This window comes from Hoplias malabaricus, chromosome 13, assembly GCF_029633855.1.
Source record: "Hoplias malabaricus isolate fHopMal1 chromosome 13, fHopMal1.hap1, whole genome shotgun sequence".
Taxonomy (NCBI): domain Eukaryota; kingdom Metazoa; phylum Chordata; class Actinopteri; order Characiformes; family Erythrinidae; genus Hoplias; species Hoplias malabaricus.
This window is the reverse complement of record NC_089812.1, coordinates 18,662,635-18,690,045: the sequence shown is the minus strand read 5'-3', so window position 1 is coordinate 18,690,045 and position 27,411 is coordinate 18,662,635. Positions and strand designations below refer to the sequence as shown.

At 36.5% G+C, this 27,411-nt stretch overlaps 1 protein-coding gene across 1 annotated transcript in view; it reads left to right on the top strand.

The window, feature by feature from the left end:
- LOC136664833 (RNA-binding protein with serine-rich domain 1) overlaps window positions 1-22,391 on the top strand; it is a 44,249-nt gene extending 21,858 nt beyond the window's left edge. The window contains exons 3-8 of the mRNA XM_066642276.1: window positions 11,447-11,602; window positions 11,738-11,929; window positions 16,367-16,472; window positions 16,555-16,708; window positions 20,423-20,564; window positions 21,885-22,391. Of these exons, the coding sequence (XP_066498373.1) occupies window positions 11,447-11,602; window positions 11,738-11,929; window positions 16,367-16,472; window positions 16,555-16,708; window positions 20,423-20,564; window positions 21,885-21,990 (856 nt within the window). The 3' untranslated portion in view covers window positions 21,991-22,391. The remainder of the gene's footprint in view (window positions 1-11,446; window positions 11,603-11,737; window positions 11,930-16,366; window positions 16,473-16,554; window positions 16,709-20,422; window positions 20,565-21,884) is intronic.
- The last annotated feature ends 5,020 nt before the right edge of the window (window positions 22,392-27,411 follow it).

The following is a 27,411-nucleotide window of genomic DNA, read 5'->3' as shown; positions in this document are numbered from 1 at the left end:
AAGCAGCTTCACAGAATTCCAGTAAGACAAAGATTTGACATGAAATGTAAAAAAATGTAAAAAAGTGAGCAAGCCAGGGGCGACAGTGGCAAGGAAAAACTCCCTCAGCTAAGGAAGAAACCTTGGGAGGAACCAAGGCTCAGAAGGGGTGACCTATCCTCCTCTGGTCAATCTACTGGTAATAATAGATAGTAGTCTGTGAGAACTTCAGAGTAGGGGCAGCTTCAAGGCACTTGGTGGTTGCTGGAGCATGGGCAGCTGGTCTGAAGCGTGGAGGAGGATCTTGACAGTCATCCATCAGTGTCCAGACAGACAGGTGGGCAGTCATTTACTCTGAAAAAATGTAAAGGGATGTAATTAGTTTTGAACTGTTTGGTGTTTGTAAAGCAGAAAATGTGAACATTTCCAGAGTGTGACTAATGACTCCGGCAGATCTAACTATGACAGCTTTAACTAAAAGGAGAGAACCAGAAGGACACACAGACACGGGAGCATCCTGAAACACAGGCATCCCTCCGCTCCACTGTCAACAAACCTGAGCGATCGCGTGAAGCGGTGGGACGACAGCACCAGCGTCTCAGTTTACTATAATTCCCTGTGTCCATGGACCCCCTGGATTTACCGCCTTTATCTATGGGTGAGCATTAACTACCAAAAGATAAACTAAACAAATGAGTTTTTAGCCTAGATTTGAAGACTGCGAGTCCCGAACATTTTCTGGAAGATCATTCCAGAGTTTGGGGGCTTTATAAGAAAAGGCTCTTCCCCCAGCCTTCTGAATTCTGGGAACAATTAAGAATCCAGTATTCTGTGATCTGAGTAAACGTGGAGGCTCATAATAGGAAATTGTATCTTGAAGGTATTCAGGAGCAAGCCCATGTAGAGCTTTATATGTCAATAACAGAATTTGTAGTCGATGCGGAATTTAACAGGCAGCCAATGAAGTGATGATAGAACTGTGCTAATATGTTCAAATTTTCTAGTTTTAGTGAGGACCCTGGCTGCAGCATTTTGAACTAGTTGAAGTTTTCTTAAATTGCTGCTGGTGCATCCTGACAGTAGTGCGTTACAGTAGTCAAGCCTTGAAGTAATAAAGGCATGTACTAATGATCCTGCGTCCTGCAGGGATAAGGCATTTCTAATCTTAGCAATATTGCGAAGATGTAAAAAAGCTGTCCTAGTGATACTGCCTATGTGTTGATCAAATGATAAATCCGGGTCAATTATGACACCAAGATTTTTTGCTGCTGAACCAGGTTTAACTTGAAAGTCAGCAAGATTTAAAATTAAATCTGATCATTTATTTCTTGCCACCTTTGGACCCAAAATCAGGACCTCTGTTTTGTTGCTGTTTAGAAGGAGGAAGTTACACAACATCCAGCCTTTCATGTCTTTTACACAGTCCTCTATTTTCTTTAATCTGTGTTTGTCATCGGGCTTGGCTGAAATATACAATTGCGTGTCGTCTGCGTAACAGTGAAAGTTAATGTTAAAAGCCTAACCATGTCTGGAAAACAGTGCGGTGGTAAATTGTTTGTAAGATGTTTTTCATTGCTGCCCCGCTAAACATGCATGGAACTGAGCGCAATATTAGTGGAGTTGTTGAGCGCGGTGAAAATAGGAATGGCTGAACCAGAAGTTGTCCCAGACATTGAAGTAGAAGTTGACTTTTTAGTATTATTACCAAAATAGTACTAATTATTATTGCTGGGAGTTGCAAATTATTGCTATTTCTGATTATTGTTATTGTTTATCTGTTTAAATATTGTTTATATATTTAATGAAGATATTTGGGACTTCTACAACCCCAGATACTTTATATCTAAATACCTCTTATTTGTTTAAATATGTTTAGGGTTGCAAAATTCCGGGACATTTTCAATGGGAATTAACAGGAATAAATGGGGGAAAAAATGGGAATATTTGAAGCTAAATGTAATAAGCTTACATTATAGTTGGTAAAAAATGTATTGAAGCATATTATTGGCTAAAAGAGTTAGATATGATTCCAAAACAGCAAAGCTGCTCCTCAATCCCAGGCACATGGCACATTACACACTATGGGCTATTGAGGCCACACCTCCTGCGCTGTTAATTCCTCCATCACATGTACAGCATTTGTCCAAATGATTTTTAGAAACCTGACACTCACTACTACCGAAAGCACACATTTGAACCAAAGATCTACCTAAAGACAGCTAAGTTCTGACAAGCTTCATATTTTTATTGACAGTAATAGCATTGAAACATTAAATTATCCAATATTTCCTATTCATTCCAAAAAAAAATCCCATAAGTTCCCAAAATTTCCATGGAAAGTATATATTTTGGAATATTTCCAAAGGTCATGAGCTAACTTTCCCATGGAAAGTTACCAGTAATTTACTGGAAATTTATCAGAAATTTTCCACCCCTTTGCAATCCTAAATATTGCAAAATCAGTGGTTCTCAAACTTTTTCTATCATTCCCCATCTCATCATTCCCCATGTCATTTCTGCACCCCACCTGTCCAATATTGTCCCCAAAAAATAGTAATAAAATATACATGCAAAATTACAAATCTCTAATTTATTCAAGTAACATCAACTTCTGTCTCTAGCTTAACATTATAACACCAGATACAACATTAACACAGATGTTCAAAAATTTTAAAAATACAGAAAATTGGGCAAAATACAGGAAGTTTAATATTTAAGCTGTTTTTCAGTTTCTAACTTTTCAATCTGTGCAAAAATGAGCAAAGGCAGGGGCAAGGGTGTGATATTGATAAGAGTTTGATATTGGTGAGGGACATATTTGCTGAGCAAAAGCCCAACCCACCAAAATATTAGCTATAAGCTTATTCCTATGTAGATATGGCAGTAAAATACTGCATTTATAATGATGTGGAACAGCAATTGATTAACATTAACGTTAGAGACGCTGTGTCCCAAACAACACAAACTTTACACACTACAGAAAGCACTGCTAAAGGTGGTATATATGTATTTTCATGCTATTTAGTGCAGCATTGTGCAGTTTAGGACAAGGCCAGAGACTAGCGTTGCCTTGCTGCATGTTTAGAGTGCTTTCTCAAAACCTGAACACGACTAATATTAAACTTAACTAACTCTCAGATCCTTTTGTGTTTCCCTAACCATATACAAGCCACTTTCATAATTGTAATCATCCGTAGTTATCTGTTGTGTTTTGTTACTGATCTCAAGCCCAGAGCTGGTAAAAACTAACTTTATAAACCAGATTCTGACAGTGAATCGGAGACCGGAGCAGCTTTATATTTGAACAGGCACCTTAGCTTAAAGAAGACCCACCTTCATCTCGCTGCCAAAACACGTTAATCTCTGTGGCACTTTTTCAAAATTAAAGTTTGCAAATAAAAGCATATTTTGATTCCAGGCAAGCTACAGTTTTCTGGTCTCTTATATAATGTTCTTTTATGTTTAAGGGCTATTAATGAATCTGTTGTGAGTATTCAATATGATATAAAATTTTGGTCATACCGCCCAGCACTACTGCACAGTGTCTGTCAGACACCTTGCAGTTACTGTCAAAAATGCATAGTATTTTTTTCATCGGTCGGTTGTATGATCACACATCTTTTTGAACTAGTCCCTGTATTTTGATCCAGTTGACGAACAATTGGTTTTGTTGCAATCTGCATAGCCTCTATGTCCATAATTATCAAAAAAAAGTTGACATTTGGACATGTTGTCGCAGTATATCAATGAATCAAAGTGGGCAGAACTTTATACGTTCTGTCAGTTGTCACTCAAACAAATAAAGCCCAATCAAGACTAAACTTGACAGACAGACATATATAGTGCCATTCTTTGAAGCAGCAATTCCAATATGACCAAAATTCACCCACAGGGGGTGCTAAAATACAACAATGGTTTCAAGCATGAGTTTTTGTGTGTGTGTTAACTTCATCTAGAAATGCAGTGGCACAACAATTTAGTCATGTCGTATGATCCTCATATTTTCACAATATTCTAATTTTTTGAGATACTGAATTTGGGGTTTTCATTAGTTGTCAGTTATAACCATCAACTTAAATACACTTGAAATATATCGGTCTCTGTGTAATGAATGAGTATAATATACAAGTTTCACATTTTGAATGAAATTACTGAAATAAGTTACATTTTCATGATATTCTAATTTTTTCACCAGCACATGTATGTCTGAAAACTCACCAGGCAGGTCTTTAATACTGGTTCACACTCCCTGTGGCAGTCCCTTTAGAGATGTCCTTCTGTGTCTGTTGTTTACAAGATGGAAGAGTACAACTCAGTTTGCTGTAAACTGGATGTTCAGCTTGGATCCTGAAGAGTCTGTGTCCAGCATTGTTGGATAATTTCCCTTCTTAAAAAGACCCACATAAACCCAGCAATTAATAGAGTAGAACATGAAAATTAAACTTTGCTGGACACCAGCCCTCTAGGACAGGAAATAAATGTCCCTGTTATGGACTATATATGATGAATCCATTTACAAACCTAATGTAGCTTTTTATAGTCATGTATTTATATTTTGTATAACTTAATGCAATGCTTTATTTACAGTTTTGTTCATAAAGATATTCCAGGTCTAAATATACTGAATCATGTCTACGCGTAATCACATGGTCATGAAGTTGTAAATTTCAAAGAGAATTGTCATCTTGTCTTTGGTCTTTACACTGTACATTTTGATTAGTGTGGCTGTATGTGAATCATGAGATGTTGTAAAGGAGGTTTTGAGGTCCATACAGGGTATCCTTTTGGAGCTCAGCTAAAACCTGAAGAGGGGTTAGAGAAAAAGAGAGAAAGATGGAGAGACAAAAAGAATGCATTTACAGAATCGATTGAATATTACATTCCACTATCAAAAAAGTGTTATATTTGCACTTAATATTGCACAAGTAAATCTAAATGAATATTTACTTATTCTCCCAAAAAGAGACAAGGCCACCTTTCCTTCACAACAGACAAGAAGCTGCTTGCTGACTACCTATTTTCTTTGGAGTGAGATTTTATTTCCAATTCTTGAATTCCATTCTTGTCCATGTTCATTTTCTCTCCATCATTTGGGAGCTAATGTTGCTAACATATGTCTTTTTGTCCTCATTATGCTACACTGCGGGATACTTTACTCCTTGTAAGTAAGGAGGAGGTGTGCTTTTGTGTTTGAGTGTTATAAGACACTCTTCAGCGCAGGGAGAAGGGCTGTGTATTACATATTTATCCATGTTTCTCATCTGTTTACATTAGTGGTCTGAAACCAGTCATGGTGCTAAGCAAATGTGATGAAATGCAAATAGCTTTAAAAAAATACTATATACACAACAGCATTCTGAGGATGAAGAATTAATTGAAAGATTGGCACAGATAGGGAAAAGTAATTACCTAATATAGCAGGAGAACACAGAAACATTAAAATGATAATAATAGCAGAAGGGCTAGAATTTTTTTTTTTTTCCTTTCTGTTTGCAATTCACCGTGATTGAGGGAAAATACCAAAATCTCAGAGAGAGGCAATTATTACTGTTATGCCAAAAGAAGGGAAAGTGTACTAGAATGTGGATCATGTTGACCAATATCAGTTTTCAGTGTAGACTATAAATTTTATGCAAACATTATGGCTAAATGACTTGATCAGATAACATATATCTTTGTTATCCATCTCAGAGACAGAAATTCATCTTTGATGCTATTATTCTGAAACAGTGTGTTCTGTCCCACATCTTCCTCTTTTTGCCTTATACATAAAGCCTCTAGTTCGATGAATGCGACAAGGATTTCTTGATTAAAAAGTGTGTAAATACAGGACGACCATGAGGCAAGGAGGCGAGGTGAAGAACATGAATTGGCATTATATGCAGACAATGTTTCTTTATTTTAAATACCTCCTCTGTTGGGTTAAAGAGAACAGTACGGTTTTACACTGTTTTTAGGATACAAGTTAAATATTAAGAAAACTTAGTGTAGAATGCCCATCCATGTTTCCTCCATCTCTCTTAGGCACTCCCTATAATTCCAACAAATATATTTTAAGAATGGGAGAAGATCATTTCCAGGTTTATATGGCAGATACTATGTGAATGTGTACTCCCCGCCCTCTTCAAATCGTCCCTGCATCTTTTTATCTGTCTAATTATATATTAGGGATGGACCGATTTTGAAATTTTTGGGCCGATATGATAAGAGATAAGAGAGAATAGCTGATACAGCTATTAGTAATTGTTAATTTGATCTTTTTGTAATTAAAGAAAATTCACTTTGGAGTAAAGCAAAACAAATAGTTTTTATCGTGGGTTGTCATAGGACATGCCTTTTCTTTAGTATTTGTACATTTCTGTATTTTTTAATGTTATTTTTAAGTTAATTTTATATTTTTATCAAAGACTTACTGCTGGTTCTGCTTGAATGGTTTCAAGATGGGTGCTAATTAGTGCAGCACCGGGTTTGTTTTGGAGAGTGAGGAAGAGATTGGTATAAAACGACTCGGTGCAAGCAAGGAAGAGAGAGTTTGAGCAAGTGTTTCTAATGGTAGACCTGTCGCGATTTTTACATAATCGCACAATCGTGATTATTTGAGCTAATCGCAATGATTTGCACTGACCGCGATCATATTATATTTTATTTCAATCCCAACAAACAGAATATCAATTACGTGTATTTCTAAACAAATCATGCTATTAATCGGTGGTTGTAAAATTGCCAATAAAACAAACCTGATAAATCACCACCGCAGTTTGCTGAAGTTGGGAAGACAACGGCATCAACAGATTCTTCCCAGCAGTTGGCCATTCGGGAGGCTCTTGGGCGAGTATCTTAGGCTACGTTCACACAACAGGTAAAAGTCAAATTTGATTTTGTGACCAAACCAAATTTTTTAAATTGACCCACACGCACAAAGAACGATGCTTCAGGAGCTGACCAGAAGGAAATGTCCCGTCTATTTCATACAAAGCACTTTCGTTTTTTAAATGAAGGAACGAGACCAGCCTGGTGTTTACTGCAGCACTGTATTACAAAACCTCCCCTTTCTTTATCCCAAAAGAGTTCTATGTTAAAAAGAGAGTATTAATTAAAGACTGTATTGAATATTAAAATGTGAACTGACTTTTCTTTCACTCTAAGTGCAATTATCCCGGATCTCTCACGAACACGAGTCTCAAAAGAGAAAACGACAAGCACAGACATAATGATTTTAATATTTCCAGGAGCCACATTTATACAGCTTTATACCGACATGAACAATATCAAACTGATATAGAACTACTAAAAATGTCTTCTCTTGTTTGATTTATTAAAAAAAAAAAAAAAAACACTTTTATACAGATTCCCACATATTTTATTTTCTCATAAATGAGAGAGAGGTTTCAGGAGTTTCACAGGTTTTTTGTTTCCCAGTATTTTTTACAAAACAAAAATCTTGCCCAGTAAATAACAGATGTTTAAGCCGTAGTTCATTTGATTTGTTTTGCTTATTTTGAGAATTTGCAAATATCGTTTTCAATTTTACAAAACATACAATTTTAATTAAAAGCTGGATAAGAGCCAAATATCTTTACATATATTTATGAATAAACTGTTCAATAAACTGACGACCTTTACCATAATAGTGTGTGTACAATATAATGTTATCACTAAGCATAAAGGCCTATTAAAATACTGGGGGTGTACAAAAAAAAACAACAACTGACAATTAAATCATTAATCGCAATTACTCATATGACAAATAATCGTCAGTTAAAATTTAATTATTGTGACAGCCCTATGTAATGGTTTATTATCGTGTTTCAGTAATGTAATGTGAATGATTCTTAACTATTTTCATGTGTTTTATATAAGAAGGGCTCCTGCACTGTGGTGGTTGAGTATCTTTCTGTCATTTAACCTGCTGTCTGTGTATGTGTTTATGCTTACATCGCTATGTGTGTATATGTACTGAGCGTCGCTGATACTTTTAAATTAGATTTCACCATGGAGAAATTTAATCCCAGAAACTGTTCTTTGCAGAAATTGTGAAAAATATCCACATGACATTAATAGTTGTGTATGTACAGGCGTCAGTGCATATGCACATGCACATGCACAAAACATCCGATTTATTCATTGTAATACTGGCTAAAATTTCAATATCAGACCCGTAATAATAACTAGATGATGTGTATAGTTACATAATTGTTAATTAACCTCCTGGAATCTGAGGTGATCTGACATGCCTTGACATTTAACAAATTTCTCCTTAAAGTTTGGTCCCAAATCTACACATCACAGCACAAACTCAGAAAAAATGTGAGAGAAGTATGTATGGATTGGTTTATTTATTTATTATTATTATTTTTTTTTTTAATTAAATCGAAACATGGACTACCCAAAAACCTATTTTCAAAGGTGCTGATATATAGTGAAAAAATTCATTGCATTTATGAAGTTTTCTTTAGAGCTCTGAACTTTGTAGACATTTGTAGAACTTTGTGTTGGTATTTACAGCTTTCTGATATTTTAATTAGTTTGTCTTTTATTTACTATGAATCTGATGTTACACTATTTTTCTATACATGTAGCTCACACATTGACTATTCATATGTGATAGGTGTGAAACACAGGACACTGTCAAAGATAATGGCTCACTAGCCCCCACCACATCAGTGAGACCAAATGAATCATTTGTGAACAGTGGTATTTATTTATCTAGGAAAGACACAGGCTACTTTGGAACAACAAAGCCATACATATTGAAAACAGCAGAGAGCATCCAAACTTTACTAAAAGCCATTTTTCTCTTTATCAATTGTGCTCTGTTCCTCTGCACATTTACAAAACATTTACTGTCAGCTTCACAAATACCTTCCATAGAATATAATGATGAACTAGCGTAGTGTAGAAGCGAACAACGCCAAACGTGCTGCAGAAAAACGAGTGAAATATATTTCAGCTACTCATCACAAAATGAAGCCATTCCTTCTCAGGCAGCTGAAATGCGTCTCAGAGAGAGATGTGTCCAGGGCTCTCTTGTTGCACTAGTTGCACCAGCACAGAAGTTTTCTGAAATTTTCATCCGCATCACATTTAACACTGCAGTTTTTTTTGTAAGTTCTTTTACAAGGGGCCCCCCTACCTGAAATCTGAGCCAAAATGTGACAATATTTTGACAGTTGCACCTGACTATCCACTAGTACTCAACCTTCGTTTTTGGTTTAGGTATAAACAGCCAGCTATATACAGAACAAAATGAGATGTAAATAAACAATATTTATTAAAACAACAATATATAAATAAACAGATTTAACCTAATTAACTTGTGATCAGCCCTCCAGCATCCAAGTCAGTATTTGTCTGGTTCTGTAGCAGCTCCAGTCCTTAAGGTGGAATAGTAAACATAGCTGTTTATACTCCAGCTTGCAGCTTGTCACCTTAAATTATGCAGTAGTTTTGTCCAGGCACCTGTAACTGCTTCACTGTTTAAGGTGTAACGAAAACGTCAAATATGTTGGCGTTAATGTGATTGTGTAAGACCAGACGTCTTATTTTACCCGGACATGTCCTCTACGTCTTTTTTTTAGACGTAAAAAAATGTCCGGGTGGAATTTCACAAATGTCCAGGATTTTGTTTTTCTAGAGTTTACATAGAATTTCGAGAAGCGTTTCGTTCACAAACTAGTCCCGCCCTCCCCTACTCTGTTTGGTTCGCTTGAGTGAGAAGGGGGAGTGGTGAAGTAGCCTAAAATCTTCTGATTGCATGGTCTGACTGTAGAGCTACCGTTATTGCTTGATAACCTTCTCTGTAAACATTTAATTGGTCAGTCTGCACGTCAGTAGTCCTTGTTTACCTAAGGCAAAGCTCATGTACCTACCCTCATCTCGAACAGCTATGCCAAAACGTAAACATAAGTTCTCAGATAAATTAAAAAAGAAATTTCCATGTTTTGTGTAGCACATAATGTTGTAAAGGACCTAAAAGCGCATACACAGGTTCAGCTAAGCATACAACGGCAGCGAGGGGCGAGAGCTCATCCCTCCATCCCCACCCCCCCACCCGAGATGTGTCCTCTTTTTCTGCATCTCAGATCTGGTCACCCTATGATTGTTTGAATATCGCGACAGCTTTTAAGGTAGAACTGAAACCTCGAAGAACTTAATGTATCACTTGGAAATAACTGTCATTTTTGAAGGTGGAACGAAATAGTAATCAACTTTTAGGCTGTACTGGTGTGTTTGGGAAAGTGTACTTTAACTTAAGTATATGTATATGTTAACTTATCTGCTTCAAAGCTTGGCTTTTAAAGTCGTGGAGTGTAGCGGCGGAGTACCTATATATATTTAGCTACCTCTAAATATATTCTCGCGGCTGTGTTTGTAGACTTATTTAATAACAATTCAACCTCGAGAAGAACAGTCACAGGTACCTCACTGATGGTATATTCATCATCTTCTGATGACACACAAACTCTCCCTAACTTGAGACAAGGGGATCTTTGTTAATTTATCGGGGTTTCAAAGGTACACACACCTACAGGAATATCTGGACCCGCCCTTCACTATCTCTGATTGGTTTAGATCACGATATGGGCCTAATGTCTTGGTGAACTACATTGAGCCCCGGTAACAGTGGGCCCTAGGTCACAGCTGTGGGGGTCTGCCTCTGTTTCTGTCTGTTTAGCCCAGCAGGCCACATTAAGTTTTTATAAAGTTCATAGTGCTATAGTGCCACTCTTTTCTTTGCCTTGGTGGCAGAAACTGGCCATATATTTGCATGTTGTTCAGCCTTAAAATGAAAAGTGGAAAAAAAAAAATCATCAATAGGTGTCACCTTTCATTTACTTTTTGTCAGTGAAAACGTCTACAGAACTGAAAACAGAATCTTAAACGGGCACATTGATTTTGTTTATCTATTTTTCATTTTAATATTGTCCCATTTTTTGCAAACTGCAGCTGTAAATGGAAAGCTAAATATATATTTCATTTTCATCTTAACACTCTTTATGCAATACATGAAGAAAAAGCAAAGCCAAAGTGGCGTTTGATTTTCTTTTCCTCATTAGCGTTATTTTAGATTTGACCATGAAATACCAGCATAGTTTTGAAAATGAAATGACAAAGGTTTTTTTTATTCTAATTTTGTCAGTGCTGAGCCATGTTTGAGTGAATAATAGAATTACAAATTATTTCATTTTTAATTTTGTCAGGGTATGTGACAAACGCACTTGTTTGGAAAATAAAATGGCAAAAAGATATTTGCAAATTCATTTTATTGTTATTATTTTGATTTTGGCAGGATTTACATCCCATAATACCTGTGCAATAAAGCAACAATTTATTTTTGCATATATTAGTCCACAGTAAGTCTTTGGTTTCCTGGAGGCAATGTTTTTTATTTTTTTTTTTTAAGTGAGGGTAAATTATTATAATATGTTATTTATACCTTTAAAATGTATATTCCTCAAAAAAACAGGGCCCCATCACCAACCAAACGCAGGGAGCGTTCAGAAGATAAAACCCGAGACAGGGCCAAGGAAAAGACTGCGACAAAAGATGCAGCTGAGAAAGAGAGAGGCAGAGACAAGACTCGCAAACGACGCAGCAACTCTACTGGGAGTAGCAGTAGTAGGTGAGATTGAGCAGTCTTAATATATGTATTCTCTACAGTGCCTTTCCAATTACTGTTTTCAGCCATTTTTTTTAAATGCATCCTCTTATCACATTTCTCGTTATTTACACTATGCTCTGTTCTTTTGTCCTTGAGATCTAGATCGAGCTCCAGCTCGAGCAGCAGCTCTGGTTCCAGCTCAGGTTCCTCTAGCGGTTCAAGCTCCTCCTCAGGTTCAAGCCACTCTGGGTCCTCCAGCTCTTCTCGCTCCTCCAGTTCCTCTGGCTCCTCTGGGTCACCCAGCCCCAGTCGCCGCAGGCATGATAATCGCAGGCGCTCACGCTCAAAGTAGGCCACATTTATCACTTATGTTGCCACAGTGAATGTGAATGAGTATTACATTTTTCTATTAAAGGAAAACTTTAAATGAATGTTCCTGTATTGTTAAATTAATGCTTTCATGTCATATCAGTGATTGTTTTGGCAGCTGAATTTAATTTGTCTTATAATTATAATTACAATGTGTAATAATTTTAATTACATTTTAGCAATTTAATTATTGTTAAGTTGTAGTCATCGAAAACTAAAAACATTTTAGTCTAGTTTTAGTACATTGAATGTCCTGGAATTCCTGCCTGTGACCCTGAACAGGATAAGCGGTTACAGGGAATGAATGAATGAATGAATGCTTTGTTCTGTCAGCTTGGAATGTACCTGTAGCAGTGTATTAAATATGACCCATTTCCCAAAGCAGCCTCTGCAGATATGACTTTTTGCAGGGCCATATACGATCTCTATGAGCATGCTTGTTTTGTGCTGGCACATGCTTATGCTCTTTTAAAATTTGGAATTCAACAATAACTCAAAAACAGACTGAAAGTGTTTTAAAGTGTGCCTTATTTTGCGATAGGGCTGCAACTAACGATTATTTTGATAATCGATTAATCTGTTGATTATTTTTTCGATTAATCGATTATTAATCGGGTAGAAAGGAAAACAAGCCAAATTTGATTTCCAGGATGTTATTTAATAAATCAAACTGTCTTTGTACAAAACTTGTTTCCAACATCTCACATAAAAAATTAAATGTATGCTACATTGAGTACAAAAAATAAATAATTTTATAGCAGCAAAATCAATGTAAAGAAACACATAAAATCTTTTTTTTGTGCAACCAGCATTTCTTTATATTGTTAAACAAAATCCTATTCAAGTATAGAATTTACAGATGATGAACAGTTTAAATGTCTTTTTAAAGTTAATAATTACTGATCTAAAATGCAGACAACAATGCAGGCAAATTGAAATTACATAAATGGATATTGGGTGATGCTGCCATGTGCTGAGAATAAAAGGGAAATTCAACTCATATGATCAGATATTGTTAAGATATTTAAGATTTTAGAGAACTAATGTTGTAATTGTATAAGGAACACACAACCTACCATTATAAAAATTAGTGTTTACATGAAGAATTAACCCGACAGTTAGATTAATTTTATATTAATCAATATTTAATAACGCAACAGTGTATGTAATGTAAATATACGCTTGGCTGTGATACTCAAACACTAACATGCAATGCCAGAGTAAAGACCTTGAAAAAGGCTTTAAAATGTATTATTTAAAAAATGTTTGGATTGATTTTTTTTTTAACTCTGAATGTAACTGCCGCCACATTTAAGGTGGAACGGAAAACTCGCTAAATACAAGAGTGATATAAATTTACTAAAAATGAGACATCTTGTTTAACTACTCTAGCAGGCTCTAGTGACATTGAGTGAGAGAAAAAATAGAACTTGTCGCTAACGTTAGCTTGACTAAAACGACGGCCTCTTTTGGAACTACTGGTCGAGCTGACACATTTAAGGTGAAAGAGAAAACTCTGGCTTTTTCGCTAAACACGAGTGTAATATAAATGGACTAAGAAAAACAATTGTGGTTTAACTACTCTAGCAGGGTCTAGTAACATTGAGTGAGAGAAAAAGTAGAATGAACTTACTATACTTAATCTCTTTCACACATAGCTCCAATAGGCTTCCTTTTCAGGTGCTCATGCAGTGATGTTGTGCTGCCGTGCCATGCGAGATCAGCTATGCACATTTTGCACCTAACGCTGTTCCTTGAAGGTGTTAATGTAAAGTGCTCCCATACTTTTGATGACTTGGGTCGTATATTTTTCTCTCTGCTTGTGCTAACATTATCCTCTGCTGTGACCACCTCCGCCATTTTTCAAACGCTTCTCCCAGAGTTCGTCAGTTGAGCTGTGCAAGGCGTGGCATTGGTTCCCTTCTTTTATGGCGGTCGGCATCCAGCTTTGGTGCTTTACTGCCATGACTTTGGTTGGCTTACTGCCACATATTTAGGGTGTAGCAACTGTACCTATGTGTATAATAACTTAGACCTAACTAATCGATTATTAAATTAGTTGTCAACTATTTTAACACTCGATTTTAATCGATTTAATCGATTAGTTGTTGCAGCCCTAATTTGCGATAACAGCACAGTTTTACCGTTGTCTGTCGTTGTTAGCAACGCCGCAGGTGTCCTTATCACATTTTTCGCCACTAAATTAGCTTCAGTTCATTCTTCACACCAATAAACTGTCTTCAGTTTACTTGGAGAATACTTATTCTTATAAACCATCGATCTGGCACAGTTTTTAGGTCTGATGCCCATCCTGGCGCGACCCTCCCTATTCATCCGGGTTTTGGGACCGGCACTGCGACGCAGTGGCTAGGTACACACACTCACACCTATGGACAGTCGCCAGTCAACCTACCAATATGTGTTTTTGGACCGTGGGAGGAAACCCAAGAGCCTGGAGGAAACCCACGTGGACACGGGGCGAACACACCAAACACCTCAGGCAGTCACCCAGAGCGGGACTCGAACCCACAACCTCCAGGTCACTGGAGCTGTGTGACTGAGACACTACGTCAGACACTTTACGATATGTGGAACAAATTAAGTTAAATTCCTAAACCGGGTCAGTTGAGCGCTCGTCATCATTATCTGAGAGTAAAGTATTCTAATGGCTACATTTGTGTTTCAAAATTACATCAGGCTCAACAATACTATAACATTACTCATAAATATAGCAGTTCTTCCATCACTGTCATTCTCACAAGTAAACAATATAAGACGTATCAAAAGTATGTTTTATACTCTTAGACATTTGCCAGTGGTTTTACCATGTGCTTTGTCTCTTAATGGGAAGAAAATATTTGAAAATTATGCCATGCCTTAATGTAGGTATATGTAGTAAGTGTGGTAAATGTCATTGTAACACAAACCAATATTTATACATGTAACAAAATATTACATATAATTCAGATCTGTAGAATCTCCAGTGTCATCATATATTTGTCTGCGATTATACACCTATAAGTAATTCTTAGTCCTGCTTACACCTTACACCTGCTAATATTCACAAACTCAGCAAAAATGTGACAGATGTATGTCATTCGACTGTTTTTTGTTTAAATTAACTCCAAACTTGGACTTCCCAAAAACCTATTTCAAAGGTGAAATAAATGTGAACATTTATGATGATTTCTTTTGAGCTCTAAACTTTGTAGATATGGCTCTTAGCTGCATACTGGTGTTTACAGCTTTTATATATTTTGAATTCTATATTACTAAAATTATGATGTGACACTTTTTCACAATGCCTGTGGCTCACATATTGACTATTCATGAGATGGGTTTGGGAAAAAAAACTGTGAGAAATCCCCTCCCTGCTGTCAAAGATAATGGCCCATTAGCCCCACGCCACCCCATCAGTGAGACCAACTGAATTGTTTGTTGTAGAAATGGTCAGACTGCTTTGGAGGAACAAAGCCATTAATAATAGCTTCACATGACTGCCTGAAAGCAGCAGAGAGCATTCAAACTTTACTAAAAGCTGTTTTTTTTTTCAGCTGAGCTCTGTGCCTCTGCGCACTTACAGAACAGTTACCCTCAGCTTCACAAATTCCTTTGCTGTAATATACTACTGAACTACCTAGCAAAGCCACTAATCAGCGCCAAACATGCTGCAGAAAAACGAGTTAAATATATCTCACATAATAATCACAAAATAAAGCCGTTTCTCCTCAGTGTGAAAACACAGCCATGTGCTTTTGTTTATATGAATAAAATGGGCATTTCCACACATTGTGTTGCGGTCATAATCCTCCAATAAGAGAAAATCGATTAGCGTAATATTATATGAATACCTATGTGTGGGCTGTTAAGGGTCGCACTCTGAGCCTCAGAGAGCGACGTGCCCCTTGTTACTTATCTTTCTATAACAACATGCTAAAAATTAATTACTTTTCAACCTCTGTATAATTGAAAAGTAGACAGTTTAAAGTATCTGGGAATATATTTGTTATGTTTCTAGGGCAAAGAGTCGCTGAGTTGCGTAATTGTTTTTTGTGCAAGTTCTTATTTATCCTGCTGGCAGGAGTGCTGACTCCAGAGAGTGCACCATAACTGCACTTCCTTCATATAGGCAGAGAATGACTGCACTCTGCATCCAAACAGGGAGCACATTACATTTTTAACTAGGAAAGATGGAGGGAAGGACTTCGCTGAATAACTGTTTGTTTGGCTCTGAGACACTAGTGCAACCTCTGCTGGTAAAGTCTTGGGTAGTGCACCTATCAATTTGTTTTGGATCTTTTCAGAAATTACTCTTTGGAGCTTTAAACATATGCACATTTAATAAGATGTTTTGCCCTAAAAGTTTGGAATGTGGTAAGGACAAATCTGTATTGATGTAATTTAACTTTGGTGTAGGTCCAAATCGCTGAAAAAAACAGATGAAAAGGAACGGAAAAGGAGGAGCCCAAGCCCTAAACCAACCAAACTTCATCTGGGAAGGCTGACTAAAAATGTCACAAAGGTAAAATGCACTTTTACAGAGCTTTTTTTATAATTGGACTTTAAAACAGGAAATTGTATAACCAGACATATGTTCATTTCAGGATCATATTCAAGAAATATTCTCTACATATGGGAAGATTAAAATGATTGATATGCCACCAGACAGATTTCATCCTAACTTGTCAAGGGGCTATGCCTATGTTGAGTATGAAACCCCAGAGGAAGCACAGAAGGCCCTGAAACACATGGATGGAGGTAGGTTCTTGCCTGGAAATAATTACTAAGCAAGCTGGAATATTTTGTTATTTAGTTGATGCTTCAAAGTAATGCTATGTATTAAGTGGCTTTTTTGTCTCCTGAGCTCCCCCTACATGTTGCCGAGTGTAATTCACATTTACGGTACTGTCCTGAAATCAAGTCTCTCACCCACACACCCATCTCTCTCTCACACACACAAACACACTTTCTGAACCAAGGGATATCCACACTGGTGTCAAATGGCTCTCAGGGTTTCTTCTGATACACTTCCTCATGTAGAGCCTGGGAAAAGGGTGTAATTGAATAAAATGTTGACAAAATGATAAAACCCATATAAACCTCATACACTGGACTGCGTTATTACAGCCACAAAATGTAACTTTTGCCCTGTGATTATAATTGCTTATGGAAAGTACTTATTACCAGAATAAATGTCTAACAGTAAAAGGTGAGCTAATCTGACTAAAGTTAACAGGACAGTGTCATTGATTTCTTGTTATAGGGCAACAAATTACTGTAATGTGAAAGAATTAGGGCACCCACTGGAAAACCTTTTTCTTTTTAAAGATATTTATAACATAGACATTAAATCTTCATTTGAACAATATAGAAATGTTTAGATGATAGTACAACCATACACGTACAACTACAGAAAGGTCTTTTGAAAACATTTGTTCATATATTTTGTGAGGGAAAACATTAGAGTACCTTGTATTTATTAGAACTTAAAATGCCTTTATTATTTTATACCTTCATTAGAACTTAACTAGAATCAGGAGCAGCACATGATTAGAGCTGATTTTGGAGAAGTCTGTCTTATTTAAACCTCAGACATTTACGTTTGCTCTGGATTGTTGAGGTGAGGGGTATCACCATGGTAAAATTCAAAGAGCTCTCTGAGGCCTTCAGAAAGAAGGTTGATTGTAAGTGATTTACTTTAACATCAACTGTGGTGAGAACTACTTACTACCATGATGAAATTTTGGGTTGTCATCCCTGACTTCTGAGACTCATCGGCATTACAACTGAAGGCCACAGAGAGCTCTGGTGATCATGGTGATCCCACTCACCTCCACAATTCAGAGCAAACCAAATTAAATATCTGAAGACAGACTCCTCCTCCTTCTAATTTTTCTTCACAGGAAAATGAACAAATTTAAAAAGAAATGTCACAGTTAATGTGTATTGTTTTACCTGCTGTTTATTATACAGCAAAAATGATACTGGTGAGTTTTTGCAGTCACGTACCAAGAATTAAACGTGGAACCTATTATTTCTCATCCCTACACTTTTTAAAATTTACAGGGTATGTTCTTATGAGAGACTTCTGTCTCGCTCAAACATAAATAAATGCAGGTGTGTTCACTTAACCAATAAAGGCAGGCTGATAATGAGAACATGTCCAAATGAATTTATTAATACATTAATACTTCTAACTTTGGGGATAAAGTAAAAGTAAAACTAAATTGTTTAGCACTATAAATGGAAATACTAATGGGAAATACTAATAAACTTGTATATTATACATAATAAATAAATACATGAAAGAAAGAAATATTTTGGACAGATGTCAAGTCAGCAGTCTTCCCCATGATTGTGTAGCCTACAGAAATAGACTGAGAGACCATTTAAAGGACTTTGCAGGTGTTTTGAGTTAATAAGCTGATTAGAGTGTGCCACCAGTTGTCTTCAATATTGAACCTTTTCATAATATATTAAATTTCTGAAATACTGATTTTGGGGTTTTCATTAGTTGTCAGTTATAATCATCAAATTAAAAGAAATAAACACTTAATATATCGGTCTGTGTGTAATGAATGAGTATAATATACAAGTTTCACTTTTTGAATGAAATTATTGAAATAAATCAACCTTTTCATGATATTCTAATTTTATGACCCGCACCTGTATGTCTTTTCATAATGTTAATGCAAATAGTATGCCAGAAGGCAGTAATTTTTGCGGTTTTACTTTAGTCAAATGTTTTTAATATTGAATGTTTTCTCTTGTCTATAAAAACACAATCGATTCAGAGCCAAATCTAATATTTCAGATTAACATGATCTTTTTGCTGACTATCCATTGATTGACGTTATCTTAAAAGGCTTAATATATATATGTATATATATATATATATATATATATATATAATATAAATTAATGACTAAAATATTTGTATTTGAACATAGAGAGAGTGTGTGTGTGTGTGTATGTGTGTGTATATATATATATATATATATATATATACACATACAGTGGAACCTCTACTTACGCACGCCTATACTAACGAACTTTCCAAGATACGAACCGGGCATTTGAATATTTTTTGCCTCCACTAATGAACCATGACTCTAGAAACGAACCCGAGCCTTCGTTGAGCCGGCGGCTGGAAATGGCCACTGACCCCAATAGGCGAAACTCCCAGCGCCCCCAGACTTGAGTCATTGATCCATTTTCTCTCGTTCTCTTGACCCTTGAGCTTTTAAGATTAGCAAATTGTAGTTTTAGCAATTTAGCATTAGTGTAAATAGCAGACATCGAAATTTGTGCTAAGTTAAGCCATATCTACGCTTCGTCTCCACACATTCACCCGCCTACTCTCTGTTATTCCACCCACCCCCACCGCCCGTCATACAGCCAGTGCCTGTGTTACTCCTCCAGCCAGTCATTTATTACTGTTACCACTGTATTTCTTTTTTATTTTATTTTTAGAAATGCTACATGTATTTTTTTTTTTTTTACTAATTTGAGAATTTTGTAAACATATATCAGAGCAAAAAAGTTGACTTTTTGACTATGTGTATATATATATTATATATATATATATATATATATATATATATATATATATATATATATATATCCTCTCTGTATGTTCAAATGCAAATATTTTAGTCATCTATTCGAGTCATCTATCCCAAGTCTAAGTCATGTGACTCGAGTCTCCCACCTTTGGGTCCACTGACAAAATGTCTGCTGCAAACCCTGGTTCACTGCTCAGTAATTTTAAAAGGTCTGATGATAACACTTTTGTAAACAAACCTTTTCACTAACACTGCAACAAATAAAGAAAGTGCACCAACATTTTACTACTCCAAGAAGAAATTGTTTCTCATGTCTTCATGTCTGTTTCAGCTCACTCCACTGACTACAGTCGGTCTAGTATTTACTCTTGTAACTCTTGAACAGTCACTTTCTCACACATTTCATTGATCCCTCTGCAATAATGTCCTTATCGGAGAAACCTAAGCTAGATTCTACTTATAGCAAGTTAAATACCAGTGGGATTTGTGCCATAAAGCATTATGCAGTTCTTGTGAGAGTTCTCGCCTGTATGATTCTGAAATTGCTTAGCCAAGTATTTTAGGGGAGCCGCTACCGGAGCAGTGAGAGAGGCACTATTCTTCCATATTACAGGTTGGAAAAGCCTCTCGATCATGTTGAAACTGTTGTTTTATGGTAAAAATACTACATGGTGTTCCTTTAAGTGTATTTTTATATTTTGATGGATCTGCATTCCTTTGAATATGACTCAATTGTGTAATACTTAGTAATACAAAAGAAAAAGATCTGAATGCTACAGAGTGTCCAATTTATTTAAATAAATATATGAAAAATATTGCAAGAGTGAACTGTAATTCCCTGACCTGCACAGACAGTTTGGTGAACTGCAATACAAGGAATAATACACTATGTAATCTGCTTCTTCAGGCCAGATAGATGGTCAGGAAATCACAGCAACAGCAATCTTGACTCAAAGAGTACGGCCTGCCCCTCGAAGGCTGTCTCCACCAAGACGGATGCCACCTCCTCCACCCATGTGGCGTCGAACTCCACCTCGCATGCGGAGAAGGTCAGTCCTTAGGGTTTTTCAGCTGGAAGAGCATTATTTCCTGCCTAGATTTGAGTATGATCATTTCAGGTTGGTAAACAGCGAACACTGCAAATCAGACATATTTGACCCCAAGCTGATGTGTAGTATGCAGAGACCATTAGCTATTAAGCTTGCTTCAAATAATACATACTAATTTTTAAAATGCTATTTTGGCAGTATTAGTTGCTAACAAGTAGATGCAGTGAACCACGGTGAGATGCAGTACTTACAGGGTGGCTGTAAGTACTGCCTGTTTGCAAGCACATCTTAGGTACATCATCCAACTCAGTATTGTCAAGTGGAATTGGTCTGTAACGAGAGAGGTCTGTCAAATCACCAAACTCAATAAATATAGTGGAGTATTTATTCATTAAAAGCTTTTACAGTTTTTTTTTTCTGATGGGCAACTATACAATGTTTGTTGGTGTGTAGTTAATATTCTGTCTGTATTGCCAAAAACAGTATCCATTTATTTAGCTAGCCATTTATATTTATTACAAAAAGGAAATATAAAAAAATAGATGTAATTAAATCTCAGTAATAAAAATTACAAAACGTCAGAATTTGGGTAAATGGTCATATTGATTTCTTGAAGGAAAATTGACAATAGTGCTGAACTGAAAAATGCTAAATCGAAGAATCATTTCAGTGTTTCAAGTAGTGGTACTGACTTCACATAAAACATTTCTTTGTATGTGCGTGTCCGTTTGATTAAACCAGAGTTCTGAGAAATTTGTCACTGCTTCAACTAAGTACAGAGCAGAACATACTATTGATGAAACCTGCATGAAAACAATTTCATTATTTTTGTTTCTTCAAATCCTTAATGGCATTTATAAGTTTTAATCACGATGACATTCTGTAGCATTTCCTTTTTATTTTATTTTATTATTTTTTTAAGAGGAGATACATGTGTAGAGTGTTATGCAAAGAAAGCTGCTTATCATTACTTTTGTTACCACATTTCAGAGTGTTTTCTGTTATAATTAAAATCTCTTTATTTGCTGAATACAGTTTCAGGGAGACAGTTAATATTTGGAACATTGCAGAATGCAACTCGCAACTCAGACGATATAAATATCCATAATCCAACTTCAAGAAATATGAAACATAAGTGTGCATTAAGCCAGGCACAAGAAAACATAAAAAGTGCTTTTCTATGTAATGTTCTATTTAATCTGCTGTAGTTGGGTTTTATATTTCTATTTTAACAAGCTGCAGTTTGAACTGAATTTTTACTTTTTCTAGACTGTTTTCCCTATTGACATTTTCTCACCAGTACATGTCATCCTCCTGCAGGTCTCGGTCTCCACGGCGCCGCTCTCCAGTGAGGAGACGTTCTCGGTCCAGGTCTCCAGGGCGCAGACGCCATCGGTCACGCTCCAGCTCCAACTCCTCACGATAGGGAGTGCGTACACAAGCTCCACATAGCTTTTAGTGGTGACACACTTCGTTCCTGACAGAGATCAGGCAGACATTTTAGACCCTAGTGTGAATGGATAGAAACAGCTCCTTTTTGAATTTGTTTTCTTATTTTTTTTTTTTTTTTTATGTCAGGTTTTTTTAATTTTACCTGAATGATCAGTGTCATCACAGTGTCCGCTCAAGTGAAAGCAGGTTTAGATTTCTTTTTCCAGTTTGTGTGATGTGTATATTGTATCAAACATTGCCTTTAGGGGAGGAAATTGGTAATTAATCAGATATACTTGCATATTTTTACCATTGCTTTTATTTAGTTACCAAACTGATTACTTGATTAATTTTTTATTTTGTAACATTAAATAAAATGCCAGATTCTTTACAAGGTGTTTTTCTTTTCTTTACACAGGTTGCACTACATTGTGTAAACAAAATGGCTACTAATTATCTCGCAAATCAAAAACCTACAGGCTTCAAGTTTAGTTTTGAAATATACTGACCACTTCCACATTTTAAACCATGACATTTTAACCCTTCAGTTCTTTGCCTTTTGGAGATCTTCTTTACCAGAGCTGGATAAAGTAATCTAAACACATTATTTTCTGTAAATGTTTTTTCCTGTTCACACATGCTAGTGAACACACACCTAGAGCAGTAAGCCATCCCCTATGCCTGGGGAGCAATTGTTGGTTCGGTGCCTTGGTGGGGCGGGCATTCCATGGAGTGGAAAAGTACCAAAAGTGATTGGAATGATTTCTATCACTCCAAAGAATGTAGTCCAACTAGGGGACGAAGGCATTTATTTTCAGACATTTATTAGGCCAATTGCCATCAGGCCTTACCTGTCATTTTGCAAGAAAAGAATAAATCAGTAGTCTTTCTGAACAATAGCAAAGCAGAATCTGTCCATATGTTTTTCAAATATTGTATTACCGAAAACTCAGTCAAGAGACAAATCTGCAATTACCTACATTCTCCTCTGGTCTGCCCTGTAATGTAAGGATCCAGTTACAACTTCAACACCTAGGCAAATTGGAGAACAGTTATTCACAACACAAATGGTTGTCTATGCGTTAAGTACGTGTTCGCTTATACATCATGACTGCCTTGTGTGTCATGCATCAGTTCGGTGTGTCGGCTGTGCAGATCCTCAGAAAATGAACACTTTGCGTATGAGAGTTGCAGTGTATGTGTAAACAATGGGGGCAGTTCAGGCAATAGGTAGAATCATGATGGTTTTGAAGACAGCAGCAATGACCTGCATCTTTCTCTGGTCTGCCACCTAGTGGAAGCCTCCAGTTACAACCATTGTGCATTTGGCAAGTATGAGCAGTTATGTTCAAGACGAAAATACTGGCTAAACAGTAAGTATATCTTTACCCTAAAAGGGTTAACTCATTTAACATTGGAGTAGGCATACTTAACAATAGTTAAGTTTAGGAGCTAGTTTACTCTATCAACTCCTTTGAAATAATATTTTTTGTTTTAATGTCACATTTTCTGCATGTTGAACAAAGTCACCAAAAAAAGTACATAAAAATCATAATCAGATGAAATAACAAATTCATTGACACAGACTGTTGTGTATCATGAGGTATCAGGTTTTTTTCCCTTGCTATCTCCTGGAAATTAATTTTTTCAGGGTGGGATGTCTGGGCATTATCCTACCCTAGCTATATTTTGTCATTAGGTATGGTGAACTTGTTTAAGATGCAGCAGCTTCAGGGTGTCACATTGTACAATCTGTCAGAAATAGGTGTTCTATAGTAGCTGAATTCCTTAAAGGTGCATTATGCAACATTCTACCAGGGGATGTTACACTAGAGCACCAGAATCTCAGATCAAAACAATACCTATTCAACCATGCCTCCCCAATTCTGTTGAGCACAGGAAAACATATGGACCTCAAAAACAAATCACGCCTACTCCAGGTGTTCAGTCTGAATTGCTGTTATTAATATTATATGCATTTGGCATTACAAGATGGTGTTGTAAAAAACAATTTTATTACTTTGTATTAGTGGACAAATATCCTTAAATGATGATTAGTTAAAATTAGAAAGTATAATTATATATTCATTGTATGAAACCTTGTATCCTCTATGCACTCATATGTTGACTCACTGATATACTCACCTTTTTAAATTCCTAAACGTTTAACATTGAACAGAGGTGCACTTAGGCCATACCAAGCTCACATAAATTACAAGTGTTAGCCAAAAGGGGGAGTTGAACTGTAGGGCATCTCAGTGACCTTAAGTCCATTAGTGACTCCTCTGAATCTTGTTTATGGGAGAGGAGTGTGGGAAGAAGAGGTATATTGTCAAGCCTACCTAAGAATTAAGGTTTTGGGGTCACGGTGCATGTGAAACTTGCACGCGAGAAACCTGAGTACTAACATGTCTTATTATGCATATTAATATATGTTAATCAGCCAGAAACGCCTTGCCAGCAGGGTATACGTCATATGAGGTATAAAACTGTGGAGTCAGATGCGATGAGTCAGAAGTTTGCGTGGAAAGGGCACTTTGGGTTTCTTATGTATTAGTTCTCCTGGATCCAGTATTGTAAATAAATACTTTGATTTGCTTTGAACTTCACTCGACTGGTCTTTGTAAAACTTCCGGAACGAGCACGCCTCCCTGAGGATTGTATTTTGGAACTTTTTGATATTTTCTAAATTTTAATTACTTTGGGAACGGTCCAAAAAGAACATTTTTATCTTTAATTGGTGACCCCGGACGTGCGGAAGTGTGAGAACAAGACCGACTTCGGATTCCTTTCCACTCGCGGTCGCAATGAACTAAGGTGGGTGAGCAGACCCTGTTTTATTCAAATTCTACATATTGGAATTTCAAAATTAGAGTGGTGCGGAGGTCCGAAGGCGGTCTGGAGTGAGGTATTGAGCAAATCAATTTATTTTAAATATGTTTTTATAATTTTTTATCGGTTTATACATTTGGGGTTGCTTGTTTAAAAAATTAATTATGGAATTTAAAAATTAATAGATGGACGCTGTACCCATCTGAGACAGAGAGGTGGCGTCCTCCATTCGGAACCTGAAGAGCTACCGAATTAATTGCTCGGTCTAAGGTTTAGTCCGTGAGAGTTCGTCTCCTCTAAAGTATATTCATATGCGGAAGTTGTTCCCGCGAAATAAATAAAAAAAATAGGAGCGGAAGTTGTTCCCGCGAAATAAATTAAAAAAATAGGAGCGGAAGTTGTTCCCGCAAAATAGAAAATAAAATTTAAAATAAAGGTGGATGCGGTTCCCACCAGTTTTTTGTAGTGTATTTTAATGCAACCTGATTGTGTATTCGTGTTTTCTATGTTCTAAGAGGCTGTGTTATTTTTGTGGGGCTGTTTGCATGACTGTTGTGTACGTTTCTGCTCGCTAGAGGGCGATAGAGGAGTGTCTTGCTGTGTATGTGTATGTGTCAGCTGAGTGTGTGTGTCTCACCCACTACCTTTTCCAATCTTATAACTTTGTCCCTTAGTCTGTAACTATGTGTGTGTGTCAGCTGAAAGAATTTTTTGGGAGAAAAAGGAGAAGGTGGGGGACTGATCAACCCCCTTTTCTTCTGCGGTTGCCTTTGAGTGTGTGTGTGTGGGGAGTACTCTCCATGTGCTGTAAAGACCCATAAATTTTATGTGGGTGTGTTTAGAGAAAAGGGGGGAAAGGACACCTCTGCCTAGAGAGTGTCAGAGAGAGAGTGTGTTTAAAGAAAAAGGGGAAAGGTGATAAAGAATGTGAGATTTAGAAATTAATAGGGAAAGAAATTTGTAATGGTAAAAATTATGAGCTTTGTTCAAGGACAGTTATTTAAAGAATATGAACCTCAATAGCATGAGGGGTTTGTTTATTTATGACAATGAGCCTGAACGGAAGACGTTTTTAAAGTAAAAATATATAAAGTAAAATAAATGAGCTTTCTTGGAGACTATACATTAAGAAAATATAGACAATGAGCTCCAGAAAGACGTTTTTAGATGTTGAGAATAGGAGAAAGGAGAGCAAGGTGTAAAGCTGAGGAATTAATAGGGTACATTGGGGAAACTGTAAGGTTTAAACATGGGAAATAAAGGGAAAATTGTTACTTGAACACTTGCTCTAATTTTGAATCTGGTTTCTTTGTTATTGGGGTTAATTTAGACTTGTAGTGGATAAAAATATATTTGGTATTTTGTTTACTGCTTATTGTCCTAAGAATCTTATTTTTCCGGTTCAGTTTGCATTTTTTGACTGTGGTAGTTTGTGTTAAAAATTTATTTTCTGCCTCGGTGTGAACTTTTCGTTCATCATAACATATTTTGTAACTTGCTTGCTATTTTAGTAGTTCTCAAAATTTTGTTTTCACTTTTTATAATATATCTTGTAATTTGACTGCTTATTGATGGTGAGCTGATCATGTTTATTCTGTTCGCTTGGAAATAGATACTCCACATAATAGGCACGATGGTGGCTTGTTGACTGATAAGTGTGTTCGGTTATATAAAATATAGTCTTTGTTTTTTTCTGTTTATTACAAATTCTATTTCATATATTGGTGTGTATTTGCGTCTGACTAAAGAGCTTTTTCGGTCCGTGGGCCGGTTTCATAATTAATGTAAACTAGGCTTGGCTTGCTTTTGATTGAATATTGTTTGAAGACAAGCTTATGTTTTCTATTTCTCTGAAATTATTCACAGGGCTGAGGTGGTCCTGCTTTTATTGTTTCACTACCTGACTTTTAAAACTTATATATATATATTTTTTTTTTTCTTTCTCTCTTTTCTATATACCGTCCGAGGTTGCATGGGCGCTGTGTGGGGGAGACTCTGGGAAACTGTTTTAGTTCACTCTGAATTGTGATGAAACCTAGCGGTGATAATTGATTTGCAATTAAAGGGTGAACTGGAACGAAGACCCATTCAGGTAAGGTCCAATTTTTTAATCAGCTCCTTACAGACACTATGGCTACTCCTAGAGACTTGCATAATACATTAAACGCCATTTACGGCGTGGGGAATTGGGAATGGAAACCGTTTGTACAACAAATTAAAATAATAACTGAGGGATTAAAACAGGGAGAAATACATTTGAAAAAGAGGGATATTGTGCACAAAAGTGTGCTCCAGAGATTTGAAACGTGGGCTAAAATACACACAGGGGAGAACACTTCTTTAATCACCTGTATTAATCAGTTGAAAAGAGAGTTGGAGGAAATATTATGTCAGACTGAAGCAGAGGTTAGTAAGGCTAGCCTTTTCCAAAGACCTAAGGCAAAGACAAGTTTAAAAACAGCTAAAACGGACATTGTGGAGCTTCAAAATTTTAAAATGGCATTCCTCAGTCTCATTCCGCAGCTCGTTACATTGAAAACATCAGGTCCGTCACCTTGGAGCGCCGTTTCACTTACTACCGAGA